Below are 15,650 nucleotides of genomic sequence, written 5' to 3'. Positions count from 1 at the left end.
AGCAATTCTCCTGCCTCAGTCTCCCAAGTAGCTGGGACTACAGGCTCCCACCACCACACCTGGCTGATTTTTTGTATTTTTAAGAGACAGAGTTTCACTGTGTTAGTAGCCAAGATGTCCTTGATCTCCTGATCTCGGTGGCGTGAGCCACCACACCCAGCCAAGTATACATTAGTTTTTTACCCAGTTAGTTCCCACTGAACAAATTGAACTTACCTTCTGTTCTTTTTTTTGTTTTTTTTGAGACAGAGTCTCACTATGTTGCCCAGGTTGGCGTGCAGTGGCATGATCTTGGCTCACTGCAGCCTCCGCCTCCCGGGTACAAGCGATTCTCCTGCCTCAGCCTCCCAAGTAGCTGGGATTACAGGCTCATGAAACCACACCTGCCTAATTTTTCTATTTTTAGTAGAGATGGAGTTTCTCCATGTTGGCCAGGCTGGTCTCGAACTCCTGACCTCAGGTGATCCACCTGCCTTGGCCTCCCAGAGTGCTGGGATTACAGGTGTGAGCCACTGCACCCTGCCAAATTGGACTTCTTTTCTGACAATTTTAAGTCCTATCATATATTACTATAAAAATTGGCAAACCATGCTGATGAAATTAGGTACATATTTAGAGACATCTCTATTTACTTTTCTCTCTAATAAGGAAAATAATCAACTAAATTTACTTTTGAAGATTCTTCCAAGTCTGCAGTTCTATGATTGGCTGTCGTATGTATTTCACTGTTTCTCTCTTCCTCCTGTCAGCTGCTCAAGTTATTCCTGTGTGTATATTACTTAGGAAGCCTCTTAATTTTATTTCCCTCTCACCATTCTCCTTAGCCTTCCAGTCTGTCATACACATTACTACTAGATTAATAGTCTTAGTATAATCCTTTCATCATCTCCTTTTCTCAAGAAACTACATTTGCTCCCTCTTGCCCCAAAAAACAAATACAGCCAGTAGCTTACCGTCCTTCATAATTAGGCACCTCTATTTTAAAAAATCACTACTGTTGGTATTAGACTCCACTTCTCAACAGTGTTCTTCTATAATGTTAAGAAAGTGTTATCACAGTTCTTTGTCTTGATCTGTGTGTATCAGGCTCATTCCTCTAGCCACTCTTGCTTTATTGCTGTGTTCTTGTTCTCTCTGCATCTTTAATCACTCCCACTTCCTGGACAAACATGTACTTGTTTTCCAGGCAGATTTAGCTCAAATTTCACCTCTTCTGTGACTTTCTCATCAGCTCCTGTCATAACTTTCCCAGAAATACATAGGTTGGCTTTTACATTTCTGTATTAATGATATAATGGTTTATGAATATCATTAAAACATTGCTATTTTTTAAGTTTTTCCATATGTAATAGTACTGATATAATTATGTGCTTAGTAAATTTTCATTTTCTTGGTAGGTTTTAAAGAAGAACCTCTTTATATGTGACTTTCCCCCCACTTAATGACTTTCCCTTTGGTTTTATAGAGGCTGCAAGTCGGGCCATAGTTCAGTTCCTGGAGATCAATCAGAGTGAAGAAGCCAGTAGAGGCTGGATGCTTCTGACGACAATTAATTTGTTAGCTTCCTCTGGTCAGGTAAAGTTCTTAGTTTTCATGTTTGATAACTCAGCGTCTTTATTTTATAACCTTTCTTGTGATTTTGTTATTAAATATATCATTATATCCGGATGAGATACTATGATAATCATTTGTATTCTTCTAACTCTCTTAAAACATTATGTCATGCTTCTCATAGCATCTCTGCCAGGAGTTTGATGTTCTATGCATTTTACTCATAAGGAAACGCATGACTTAGAGCAGTGTTTTCCATCTCGATATGTTGTAACACACATAGGAACATAACCATTTGTGGCTGGGCTCAGTGGCTCACACCTGTAATTACAGCACTTTGAGAGGCCAAGGTGGGAAGATTGCTTGAGCCCAGAAGTTTGAGACCAGTCTGGCCAACATAGAGAGACCCCCATCTCTAAAAAAAAAAAAAAAAAAAAAAAAAAAAAATTAGCTGAGCATGATGGCCTGTACCTGAAGTCCCAGCTGTTCAGAGGCTGAGGCAAGAGGATTGCTTGAGCCCTGGAGGTTGAAGCTGCAATGAGCCATAATCACAGCACTGTACTCCAGCCTGGTGACAGAATGAGACCCTGTCTCTAAAAAAAATTTTTTGTAGTGATACCATTTGTAGAGCATTCTGGGCAAACAGATGGACTATTTCTGACTGGTGGCAAGTAGCTCAGGAACTCTGGGTCTATCAGGCCCAGCCCAACATTTTTGTCACCCGTGTTAGGGAAACTCTGGCTCAGGAAAATTAAAAAAAAAAAATCACTGTTTATGTAAAGTCACTCAGCTAATAAAGAACAAATTACATGGAAAATAGTTTTAAATTTGTATGGGAAATAAGAAAACATTGATGTTTTTAGGATAATATATATTTTCTTCTCATTTGATTTATTCTGGAAATTACTTTTATTTCCTCTAAATCAGCTATAAGTATCTGTCATGAAATATGTTGCATGTGCTCATTAATGAGCTATTCGAATTACCTGATTTTTTGGCCTTTGATGTTTTGGGAATGAAAGAGGTTTATTCAGCCTTCTAAAATCCAGAGTATTGGTACCTACTGAAGTCAGTACCAATCTTGGAAATGTCTGTTGTCTAAGTTACAGTGGACTTTTAAACACCTCCCATCATTTAATAATGGACCTAGGTAACTGTAACATCATTATACCAGGTGACTGGCCACAGCAGATACAGTGCGTACGTCTTCGTAACCATACCCTGAAACCTGTCAGTAACCCAAAGTAATTATCTCTTAGAATTTTCTCCTTGGAATGATCTATTTTCTTTTTATTTGTTTGCTGTGTTTTTTCTTTTTTTTTTCTTTCTTTTTTTTTTGAGGCGGAGTCTTGCTCTGTCACCCATGCTGGAGTGGAGTGCAATGGCGTGACCTTGGCTCAATGCAACCTCCGCCTCCCAGATTCAAGCGATTCTCTTGCCTCAGCCTCTTGAGCAGCTGAGAATACAGGCGGGTGCCACCACACCCAGCTAATTTTTGTATTTTTAGTAGAGATGGGGTTTCACCGTGTTGGCCAGGCTGGTCTCGAACTCCTGACCTCAGGTGATCTGCCTGTCTTGGCCTCCCAAAGTGCTGGGATTACATGCGTGAGCCACCGTGCCTGGCCCTCTTTTTTTTTTTTTTTTTTTTTTTAAATCTCAGGGAATTAGTGTAACCAACCTGTCCTGGTGTTCCTGAGATTTTCCAGGTTTTAGGATAGAAAGGTCTGCATCTCAGGATACTGCACAGTCTCAGGCAAATGGAGCGGGTTGGTTATTCTAAGTAATCTTCAAATGGTCCCAGAGTAGACCATTGTTTTCATGTATCTGACTCTACTGGATGAATAACAAAATCTCAATTCTGTTTGCTGTTGATGGTAGCTATAAATGTCTGTGTGTTACTATACCAAAATTTGGTTTAGAATAGCACATCTTTATTTGCTATTAAAACTTTATATAATTTAAATATTTACTATTAATATTTAATATAAGTAATATTAACTTTTAGTACAATGTTCTACATTTATTCATATTTTCTATGAAAACCTAATCACTTAAAAATTACAAGTTTAGATGCCAAGTTATACTTTAAATCTATCTACAATCAGATGAAAATGAAATGTCATACCACTTTGCTTAGTGGTGAGCTAAAGCTCGTAATAATCTATCTGGAAATAGATAACATTTGAAAAGCAAATTCAGTGTTATGTTTGGAGCTACCTTTTTTGAGCACCATATTTTCTCCTGGTAGCAGCGATATACAGAGATGACCAAAACATAGTCCCGACTCAATGCATAGATGACAGAGATGAAGCAGGAAAAGATAATACCATCATATTTAATAAAGGGGCATATATAGTGCTATTGAAAATAGAAATGTGAGAGTTAAACATTTTGAAGGTGAAGGTAGAGGGGAAGATGAGTTCAGTAAACTTTGAGACATAGCAGATGTTTAAACTGAACATTAAATGTATGGTAACGCAAGTGTTAAGAAATAATAAATCGTAGGTGAATAGAATAAAAGGTTTAGAGTATTTGAGACAAGAAATGGCAGGTTAGGTATGTAGAAAGGGGCCACATCTTCCAGGGATAGTCTTGAAGCTCTCTCTTCTTCATCACCCTGCTACTACATTAGTTCTGGCCCCATCTCTTCTGTGGTTTGGGGAGTTAGTTTCCTAATTACCCTTTTCTTCTGGCTCTCTATATTTAATTTATGATCTGTATTACCACCAGTTAATTTTCTGAAATCTAGTTCTTTTACTTTTTGTTTGTAACACTTCACTGGGTCATCACTGCCAACAAAATAAAACGTGAGACTATTTTCATAGGTCATTGAGCATACACACTTTGTAGGCCACTTAGCCAGCTCTCTGACCTAAAGCAGGGTGTGTAAGTGATGAGCCTCAGTTGCTTCAGTTGTGAAATAAGGATCATTTTACAAATGAAGTGTCTCATGGGGTTGACTTAAGTAGTAGGTAAGATGATGTATGTAAAGTGCTTATTAGCCTTATGCCTCTTACATAGTAAACAGTAATTCAAGGTTAGCCATTATTATTGTGGCTCTTCAGGAGTCAGCATTTTTGGAATCTGTGGTTCTTCAAAAATACTGTACCATATGGCCTAACTACCTCCTATGTATCTTCCAGGTGATCTTTCCCTTTTTTTTAATTCCTTATACTTTTTAATGCCCTTTCTGGCAGTGTTGGTTAATCCCTTTTATATTAGCCTGTATGTACTACCATTGTTAGACTGAAATATTAAGAGATTAAATCATAATTATTTAGGACTCTAATAATTCCAGTCGACTGTGGTCTTCTGAAGGACAGAGATGCTTCATCTTTGCATGCCCAGCTCCCAGCACACAGCCTAACATTCCCTACACACTCAATAAATGTTTTATGAGAAAGTAAATAAACGAATCAACAGTTTATGCAGTCTGTTGATCTCTAGTGTGGTTAAACTTTTTGTTCCAAACTGCACCATGGAAAATTTTGATAAATATATCATACTTAACAATGTTGAAATATGTACTGTAAGAAGGTCTAGAGGAGTTTCTCCTCTGGATATCTTTGAAACTAATATGGAGATGTATTGGTGTCAGTGATGGCTTTATCACTCAAGTGTCTTTCTAGCCTCAAAAATCTACAATAAGAATAAAGATAAAAATAATAGAAGAGCAACAATGAATATACAATTTAGTGCTTAATGTATCTTTGTGTTTATTATCTTACATAACTCTCATGTTAACCCTGAAGAGGGTGTATCATTCTATCTATTTCTATAAGAAAGGAAAGTGAATCTCAGGAGAATTAAGTAGTTTGCTGAAGTTCATAGTTATTAAGTGTCTGTTTTTCTGAATTGTAAAGCTTATGCTTCCTGAAACATGCTGCTTTTTAATAAATAAATATTACCTTTAATTGCTAATTTACTATATAACAAACTCAATCTCACTATTTGATTAAAGCAAAATTATTCAAATGCAAAGTTGTATATTTCTTCACTTGGAGTCATTTTTAAATTCTTATATGCATTTAAAAAGTTACCTTGATATGTAATTTTCAGGTTAACATTTATGAATTATTTGGCTGTACCAATTATAGTTGTGTCTGTCTATCTATTCACTTATTTATTGGTTTGTTTTCCAGAAAACTGTGGACTGCATGACAACAATGTCAGTGCCTTCCACCCTGGTTAAATGTTTATATCTGTTTTTTGACCTTCCACATGTGCCTGAGGCAGTTGGAGGTGCACAGAATGAGCTACCTCTAGCAGAACGTCGAGGACTACTCCAGAAAGTTTTTGTACAGGTATGAAAGGTGCTATTTGCCTGGATGTCCACCCTATTTAAAGGGAAGTGGGTGTACTTCCTAAATAGATGTTCTACATATTCCATTTATTAACTCATATTTCATTTTATTTATGATATTATGACTATCTCATATAATTGTCACATTTTTTGAATCTGCAGAAATAATATTGAAATATTCTTTTCAGGAATATTTGAGTGAGGCATTAGCAAGTTTATTTCTCTGAACAGATCCAGCCATTGAGATTACATTTGATATATCGGCATGTATCGAAAATGAACTAAGCAAGGAAAAACTCTTGAAAATGATATAAAGATTTGGATAATATTTCTTATAATGTCTGGAAATTCTGTCTAGTTGCTGTTTATATACAGGAAGTTCCTAGCCAATAAATATTTCACTTGTAAAGACAGCGTACTTTGGTGATGGCTGCCTCCTCCTCTGCCCTACCTGTAAAATTCTTCTTTCCCACTATTAGCACTGTTCTTTTAATAGCATTGTGGGTTAACAAACATGTGATAGACCTTTATTAGCTAGCCCAGGAATATAGTCATCATGTATGATATCCTTTCTTGGGAGAAAATTGTCAAAACAAGCAACCTACAAACATAGAGAATATAATCTGTCCATTGGTCTGATATAGTATTAAAAAAACAACATTTGATGCAAAAAGACAAATACTGCATGATTCCACTCATATGATATATCTAAAGTAGTAATACAGGTAGAACAGAAGTAAAATACTGGTGGCTAGGTACTAAGGGAAAGAAGAAAAGGGAATTATTTTTTGATAGGAATAGAGTTTCAGTTTTGCAAGATGAAGAAGTTCTGTTGCACAACAGTGTACATATAGTTAATACTACTGTACCAGTACCACACACTTAAAACAGTTAAGATGGTAAATTTTACATGTTTTTAACCCAATCAACAGTTAAAAACAACAACATGTTTAGATCTAGTTCTCTAAAGCTAAGTCATCTAAGATGCAGATTTCGCACCTATAAAATGAAAATGATATCTACCTAAAAGGTTTTTTGCGGCTTAAATGACATAATATGTAAAGGTACAGTTTTCAGCTTAGCACATAGTAGATAGGAAGAAGTAACTGTGATTACTGCTGCTGCCACCATCATCACCATTGAGAGTAGGAAGGGAATGAAGAGAACAGTGGATTGGGGTATAAAAGATAGAGCTATGTAGAATAATGGTTGCAGGCTTACCTCATGTCACTGGGCTCTTTACTGTAAGGATGACTGTTTTGTAGAGCTGCTAGTGATGAAAGGACAGGGGAGAGTGAGACCAAGACAGTTTTAGAAAGTGAAAGAATAGGATTATCAAGTAAAATACTAAATCAATGTATTTATTGAACACTTGATCTGTTACTTTTGTGCTTGTGGTTAATATTTCTCATCTCACATCTCAATTTGCAAGATAACCCCACGACTTCAAAGCTTTTGTTTTTCCCCAAAATGATTACATAAGCAAATGGCAGAAATAGGCTTAGAACTCAGATCTATCTGACTCCTGAATAGATTGGCTGAGAAAAGCAATGGGAATAAATGAAGGAGTAAATCGCATAGGAATTATAGCTGCTTGAAGATATTGCCGATGAATGTAGTGGGTTGATCTTTGCTGATTAGAATAGCGGTCTCATTTCAGTAAACCCTTTTTAAAGAACTAATGCCTTAGGTAATAAATGGAATCTCCATTTGATACTTTTAATACCTAAGTAAGCATAGCAAAGTTTTTTTAAAAAATTATTTCTACTTGAAAACCAGGTGCTGACTTTCAGTCATGTGGGAGTCACTTTAGCATACTGAAGTCATTGAATATTAAGGCCAAAAGGGACTCAAAAGATCATTCAAATCAAACTCCTCATTTACAGTTGTGGAAACTAATATTCCGGTTTATGATCCACAGAAGATGAGTGACAGTAATAAAAACCTAGCTCTACCAGCTCCTAGTTCACTGCTCCTTTTAGTGTCTCACTTCCTTTGTTTTAGTTCCTCATCGCAGGCTAATGTTTTCATCATTGTGTCTAGGAAACCAATTGAGACAAGCTTATTAAATGTTTTAAAATAGATGAAATCCCTACGTTTGTATTATGTGACATATGGTTTCCTGGGACTTTAGCATTTGGTAATGCTTCATGCAGGCATTCAGTTTTTTTTGTTGTTGTTGATGTGACCAATTATTGGTCTGCCACACTTGATTGGACTTTTGTAACAGAGTTCTTACAAATATAAGTGGTTAGTGTAGAGGCAGAAGAGGAATGAGAAAATTTTTTTGGAGACAATCTCGCTCTGTCTCCTAGGCTGGGGTGAGGTGGTACGATCTTGGCTCACTGCAACCTCCGCCTCTTTGATTCGAGCGATTTTCGTGCCTTAACCACCCAAGTAGCTGGGATTACAAGCTGTGCCACCAAGCCTGGCTAGTTTTTTGTTGTTGTTGTTTTTAGTAGAGATGAGGTTGCACCATGTTGGCAGGGTTGGTCTCGAACTCCTGGGCTCAAGTGATCCTCCCGCCTCAGCCTCCCAAAGTGCTGGGATTACAGGCATAAGCCACCATGCCCAGCCAGGAATGATAAATTGACTTTACAGTTTTCTGTTCTGTAAAATGAAAGGATCATTCTGGATTATTTATAAGAATCCTACCTATAAAGATGAACCAATTATCTTAGAAGTCAACAAATTCAAGAAATCCTTGCATCCAGCTTGAGAACAGTGATTTGATTTGTAAAAAAGTATTTTATTATTTGTGGGTTTGTTTTCTATGTACCTAATTGGAAAACTGGCATTTGTCTTGCTGATCATATAAGGCAGTGTCAGAACCAACAACAACTATAATCAGTAATACACCCCTCTGAGAATATACTTTTTTGTTGCATTTAACTGTCTATATTCACATATGATAAAAGATGATGACATATTACACATATTAATGGACATGTGGTATCCAGCAGTTTCTCCAGGCATTTGGTGGGAAGGGTACCATATTTACTGGTTTTATAAATATTTTATTGTTTTTATGAATTATTAAACCTTTTTCCCTTTCTGATACTTGGCAGCTATGAATTAGAAAGCTTTTATATCTAAGCAAGTTTTTGCATTTGAAGGAAATAGGAAAAGGAAGGCCTAGTTTTCTCAGATAAAATATGATATTTCAAATACCTCTCTCTATTGAGCTTTTCTTTTCTTTTCTTCTTTTTTGAGACAAGGTCTCACTCTGTCATCTAGACTGAAGTGCAGTGGCACGATCATAGCTCACTGCAGCCTCGACCTCCTGGGCTCAGGCGATCCTCTCACTTCAGCCTCCTGAGTAACTAGCCACCATGCCTAGCTAATTTTTTGTAGAGATGGAGTTTTACCATGTTGCCCAGACTGGTCTCAAACTCCTGGACTCAAGCAATCTGCCCACCTTGGGCCTCCCAAAGTGCTAGGATTACAGACGTGAGCCACCACACCTGGCTGCTATTTTCCACTGATTCTGAATTATCAAAATTTCATGAAGCGCTCTTTTTCAAGATAATAAAATGATGTCATAAATTATAGTAATTTCATTCGTATTGTATATTTCAAAAAATATTTAGATGAGAAAATTTAGCAAAGAGAAAAGTTAACTTTTCCTAACCTGAACTGGTATTAGAAGGAAGAGCCCATTGAGGGCAGAAGCCATTGCTGAATTCCCAAGTTGCAGGCTCTTAATGCTGTGTGCCCTTGTGTAGTGTGTATTCTGCAAATCACAGTTAAAGAATACGTTCTCATTCCAGTACTTAAGAAGTCTTGAGTCTTCTTTGAAAGCCAGACTTTAGGTTTTTGGCAACTAGATTTAAAATACTTTGAAATGAAGATTGTTTATATTATTCTAATATCCCCTGTTACTTGTATAGAAAATTGAAACAATTTCAAAATATCTTTGCTTTTAAAGATCTATTTTTACTTCCTTTTTTTTACTAAAACTGTCCCTTTTAGAGAAGAAAATTACATTTTGCCTGTGGCAAACTAAAAATTAAAGAACTAAGTTAGAAAAATAAAATGTTGACTTGGAAAGGCAATACTGTTTTATCTTGTTTCAAGCCAAGGTATGCAAAAATATTAGGGTGAAGAGAGGATAGTAAATTTTTTTTTCAAAATAAGCTGATATAAGTAGGACTAGTTTACTGTCATAACATAATCAGCCATTTACTTACTTACATATAGTCTTATGGTTTTTTAACTTTCATTATTAATTTTAATTGACAACGCACATATTTATAGGTCATAGTGTAATATTTTTTATGTATACAATGTGTAATGATCAAATCAAGGGTAACTAGTGTATATATATCCATCACCTCAAACATTTATTACTTCTTTGCATTGGGAACATTCAAAATTCATTCTTCTGGCTATTTAAAAATATACAATAAATTGTTTTTTAAATAATATTCACCCTATAGTGCTATAGAACATTAGAACTTAATCCTAACTGTACTTCAGTATCCCTTAACCAGCCTTTAGTTTGCCCCACTCGCTTTCCCTTATCCACCCTTTGTAACCAAAATTCTACTCTTTACTTTTATGAGATCAACTTTTTAAGCTACTACACGTGAATGAAAGCATTCAATATTCATCTTTCTGTGCCTGGATTATTTTCCTTAACATATTATCCACATTGCCTTGAATGACAAAATTTCATTCTTTTTTATGGCTGAATAGTTTTAGATTGTATATATATATTCCATATTTTCTTTATCCATTCATCTGTTGGATACTTAGGTTGATTCTAAATTTTGGCTATTGGGAATAATGCTACAGTAAACGTGGATGTACAGCTGTCTCTTTGACATACCGATTTCATTTCCTTTGGATATATACCCCCACTAGTGGGATTGCTAGATCATATGGTAGTTCTATTTTTACTTTTCTGAGGATCCTCCATACTGTTTTTCATAATGGCTGTACTAATTTATATTCTCACTAACAGTATATAGGAGTTAACCAGCATCTGTTCATTTTTATCTTTGATAATAGCCATTCTAACTGGCTTGAGGTGATACCTTATTGTGGTTTTAATTTTCATTTCCCTGATGATTAGTGATGTTGAGCATTTTTTCATATACCTGTTGGCCATTTCTATGTCTTCTTTTGAGAGAAGTCCATTCAGCTCATTTGCCCATTTTTAAATCAGATTATTTGATTTTTGCTTACACACTCTTGTTTTGTTTTGTTTTATTTTTTAGATCTTAGTGAAACTGTGCAGTTTTGTTTCCCCTGCGGAGGAGCTGGCTCAGAAAGATGATCTCCAGCTTCTATTCAGTGCAATAACCTCTTGGTGCCCTCCCTATAACCTGCCTTGGAGAAAGAGTGCTGGAGAAGTCCTCATGACCATATCTCGTCATGGTCTTAGTGTCAATGTAGTGAAGTATATTCATGGTGAATATCTCTTTATATATTTCAGTGTTCTAAATTTCTTCCACTTTTCTTCATTTAATAATAGATGTATTTTTATCTTTCAGTATTCTATACCTTGTTCTTTAAAATAAAAAATAAATTTGCCGAGATAAAAGAAAATTTTTTTTCATCTATGGGGGCATTTCAAATGTAAAACATTCTCCTCGTAAGTTCTGAACAACAGATACTTTTTTTGTTTTTTTTTTTTTTTTTTTTTTTTTTTTTTGAGATGGAGTCTCTCTCTGTTGCCCAGGCTGGAATGCAGTAGTGCAATCTCAGCTCACTGCAGCCTCTACCTCCTGGGTTCAAGCAATTCTCTGCCCTAGCCTCCTGAGTAGCTGGGATTACGGGTGCACACCACCATACCCGGCTGATTTTTGTATTTTTAATAGAGACAGGGTTTCACCATCTTGGCCAGGCTGGTCTTGAACTCCTGACCTAATGATCAACCCTCCTCGGCTTCCCAAAGTGCTGGGATTACAGGTGTCAGCCGCTACACCTGGCCAACAATGGATATTTCTAAAAGTTAAAAAAAATTTCATTGTTGTGTAAATTCAATCATAATGTAATGAAAGTTCTATGTCACAGCCTATTCTCTCTTCTTTTACTGAATAAAAAAGAAGTTTTTTTGATATCCTATAACCAGTCTTTCTGAAGATATTGCATAAGTTGCTAGGTAATAATCTGTCTTATGCAGCATAGATGGAATTAGGTGGATTCTTTATCAGCAATAAGAAGACACTGTCGGTTTAAAGTATATGTAATATTCAACTGTCTTTTAAAATGTCTGTATAGGAGACAATTGCCTTAGCTTCTCAAGCAATCTGCTTATTTGGTATATACACAAATGCTCCTTGATTTACGATGGGGTTATGTCCCAATAAACCCATCATAATTTGAAAATAATGTAAGTCAAAAACACATGTAATATACTTAACCTACCGAACATCATAACAGCCTAGCCTACTCTGAAACTAACTAGAACACTTACGTTAGCCTATAGTTGAGTAAGATCATCTAACACAAAATCAACTTTATAATAAAATATTAAATATCTCATGTAATTTACTGAATACTATTCTGAAGTGGAAAACAATGCTTATATGGGTACATAAAGTACAGTTTCTACTGAATACATGTTACTTTCACACAATCATAAAGTAGAAAAATCTTAAATCATCAAGTTGAGAACTACCTGATATTATTGTCCTGAAACTCTTTCAAAATAATACACCAATTTGTTCACTTACATTTACTAAATGATATATGTGAAAGCTAGTACCTAATACATGAGTCACTTATTAAATGCGTATTTCCTCCCATTCCTCTGTTAAATCTTAGCTTTTGTTATGTAACAGTAAGTTTCTTTATACAAATACATATTACCAAAGATAAGAAAGTGAAAATCTTCCTTGAAATGCTACAAATCCTGAGTCAGGCATAAGATATAACTGTGTTTTAAACTAGTAATATACAAATAAAATTTTAAAACTTTTATTTCCTAAAGTATTTCTGTATCTCATTTGTCTATAGTCTCTCTAATTTATTTTTTTGTTTTATTTTATTTTATTTTTTTGAGACAGTCTTGCCCTGTCACGCAGGCTGGAGTGCAGTGCAGTGGCGTGATCTCGACTCACTGCAATCTCTGCCTCCCAGGTTCAAGTGATTCTCCTACCTCAGCCTCCCGAGTAGCTGGGACTACAGGCACGTGCAACCACACCCAGCTAATTTTTGTATTTTTTAGTAGAGACGAGGTTTCACCATGTTAGCCAGGCTATGTATTCTCCCTAACTTAAAGTTTTAACTAATTACTAGATTTTTGTTCTTAAACTTAGAAGATAGTTTTTGCTTTTTTCATCTTGTTACTATATCAATATAAAATATCAAAAATATGATTTGGCAGTGGCCATTTGTTTAATAAAACAGCAAAATATGTGAAAAAATTACATGTACATACATGTCAAGTATTTTTCAACACGTTTCTGTATTATCCTTTGTTTACTACCTAGAGGCAGTGCTTTCCCAGTGCATATGACTCTTATATTGACTTTTAGAATGTGTTACATTTATCTCATGGTATTTTACAGATATGTTAAAATTTAATGTTTCATTAAACAACAGTTAACAATTAAAAAATTTTTAGGCAATTGTCAGGAATAATGCATATTTATTTAATTATCTATTCTTACAGAGAAAGAGTGTTTATCTACATGTGTTCAGAATATGCAGCAATCAGATGACCTGTCTCCCCTAGAAATTGTTGAAATGTTTGCTGGGCTTTCTTGTTTCCTCAAAGATTCCAGTGATGTTTCCCAAACACTTCTGGATGATTTTCGGATATGGCAAGGATATAATTTTCTTTGTGATCTCTTGCTTAGGTAAGACTGCACAATTTAAGAATATATTTTAAATGTCTACTCAGTCTTTTTTATCAAAGAAAACAATGTGATTTGGTGTTATAGGAAAAGCAGGTTAATGAAACACTTATTTAATGTATACCTGGCTTTACTCCCTACTTTTCCTGGTGTGATCACAGCTCACTGTAGCTTCGTATTCCTGGGCTGAAATGGTCCTCCCACGTCATCCTCCCAAGTAGCTAGGACTACAGGCATGTACCACCACACCCCAGCTAATTTTTAAACATTTTTTATAGAGACAGGATCTTGCTATGTTGCCCAGGCTGATCTCAAACTCTTGGCCTCAAGCGATCCTTCGGCCTCCCAAAGTTCTGAGATTACAGTCATGAGCCACCACACCTGGCCTACTCCCTTCTTTTTATTCCTGTTCTGCCAACAGAGTGGAAATGTGAATTTAGAGTTAAATTGCCAAATGCAGGCCACAAATGTGGTGAAGTCAGAGGTTAGATATGAAGCATAAATCTGCTCTTTAGTAGCTGAAGGAGAAGAATTTAGATGAATTATTATCTTCTTAAAGTATAAACTCTTCTTAATTTTTGGTTCTTTATTTTATAGTACTTCTAGTCTTTTTATTAATGTACTTAATAACAAGAATAATTATGTAGATGAAATGAAACCTTACGATTGTGTATATGAAAAAAATTAATAATTTCAAAATGTGTTACCCCCTTTTCCATTGCAAATGATTCATGCACATACTTAGAAAGTAGCTGGTTACAGATTTTCTTAAGAAGAAGATACTCATAATTTTTCAGCAGCTATTCCTGGGCCATTAATTATTTTTAAATCATTTGATCTATTATAAGACACCACTGTTTTGTACACTTACTTGTCTCTCTCCTTCCCTTCCTTCCTCCCTTCCTTCCTCCCTTCCTCCCTCCCTCCCTCCCTCCCTCTAGGGTCTCATTATGTTCCGAGGCTGGAGTGCAGTGGCATAATCATAGCTCACTATAATTTTGAACACAAGAGATCCTCCCATCTCAGTTTCCTAAGTAGCTACACCCAGCTATATTTTGTTTTATTTATTTTATTTTTTTTATAGAGCCTATGTTGCCCAGGCTGCTACCAAACTCCTAGCCTCAAGCAGTCCTCCTTCCTTAGCCTCCCAAAGCACCAGGATTATAGGTGTGAGCCACCATGCCTGGCCAGAACTTGTTATTTGTAACATCAATTTAACCTAGTTGCTGCTAGTTGATATTAGATAACCCCTAAGAATATCATTTTGTATATATATGCAAATTTATAAATACATATGGAAGTTGATTAAATAACCACTTCACATTGCTAGAGGGGTATTAATTGATTCATCCTTTGAAAGTGTAGGTTGGCAAGATATTAAGAGCCTTAAAAATGTTGGTAATCTGATACAATAATTTCATTTGTTTATTGATCCTAAAGATATAATCCAAAATGTAGACAAGATTTTATTTATTAGTGCTTTTGTATTCTGCTGGCTGTTGGACCTCTCCCTCCCCAAATGTGTGGTTGGCTCTGTATGGCCCCTAAAAGCTTACCTGTGAAAGCTTACACTAACATGTGGAAGTACACATATAGCACTAGTAAAGGAAAAAAATAGGGTACAACGTTCTGTATATAGTCTGAGAATAAATACTGTAAAAACTAAACTTTTCATATTAAAAAGATAAGCTTAAGAAATATATAAGAATGTTAATTGTGTTTGTGAGGCTAATCGTACTTTTTCTTCTTTCCTACTTTTTGGCATTCTCCAAGTTTATTTTAATGAGAATAATTACTTCTTTTAAGGGGAAATACCCAATAAATCTATTTTTTTTAAAAAAAGATATTTGTTGCAACCCATTTTCTGTTCTCAGTAAAACCATTGTTAAAAGATAATTCCCTAATGACCCCAGTGTTCTTTCGGTACTTCTCAGAGTACTTTTATACATTTATTTACTGCATATAAAATTGAAAAATACTTTCTGTGT

The 15,650-nt window shown here is 35.5% G+C and overlaps 2 protein-coding genes across 12 annotated transcripts in view; one reads left to right on the top strand and one right to left on the bottom strand.

The window, feature by feature from the left end:
* Window positions 1-15,650, bottom strand: part of OCIAD2 (OCIA domain containing 2) — a 1,147,735-nt gene that overhangs the window by 499,116 nt on the left and 632,969 nt on the right. The gene's annotated exons all lie outside the window — the stretch shown is intronic.
* Window positions 1-15,650, top strand: part of WDFY3 (WD repeat and FYVE domain containing 3) — a 309,436-nt gene that overhangs the window by 140,175 nt on the left and 153,611 nt on the right. For all 11 annotated transcript variants that reach the window (XM_050790042.1, XM_050790041.1, XM_050790040.1 and 8 more), the window contains 4 exons: window positions 1,466-1,575; window positions 5,694-5,855; window positions 11,077-11,269; window positions 13,479-13,665. In XM_050790042.1, the coding sequence (XP_050645999.1) occupies window positions 1,466-1,575; window positions 5,694-5,855; window positions 11,077-11,269; window positions 13,479-13,665 (652 nt within the window). The remainder of the gene's footprint in view (window positions 1-1,465; window positions 1,576-5,693; window positions 5,856-11,076; window positions 11,270-13,478; window positions 13,666-15,650) is intronic.

The sequence above is a fragment of the Macaca thibetana genome, chromosome 5, assembly GCF_024542745.1.
Source record: "Macaca thibetana thibetana isolate TM-01 chromosome 5, ASM2454274v1, whole genome shotgun sequence".
NCBI classification, from domain to species: domain Eukaryota; kingdom Metazoa; phylum Chordata; class Mammalia; order Primates; family Cercopithecidae; genus Macaca; species Macaca thibetana.
The sequence above is the reverse complement of the archived record's forward strand: the minus strand, read 5'-3'. Positions and strand labels throughout refer to the sequence as shown.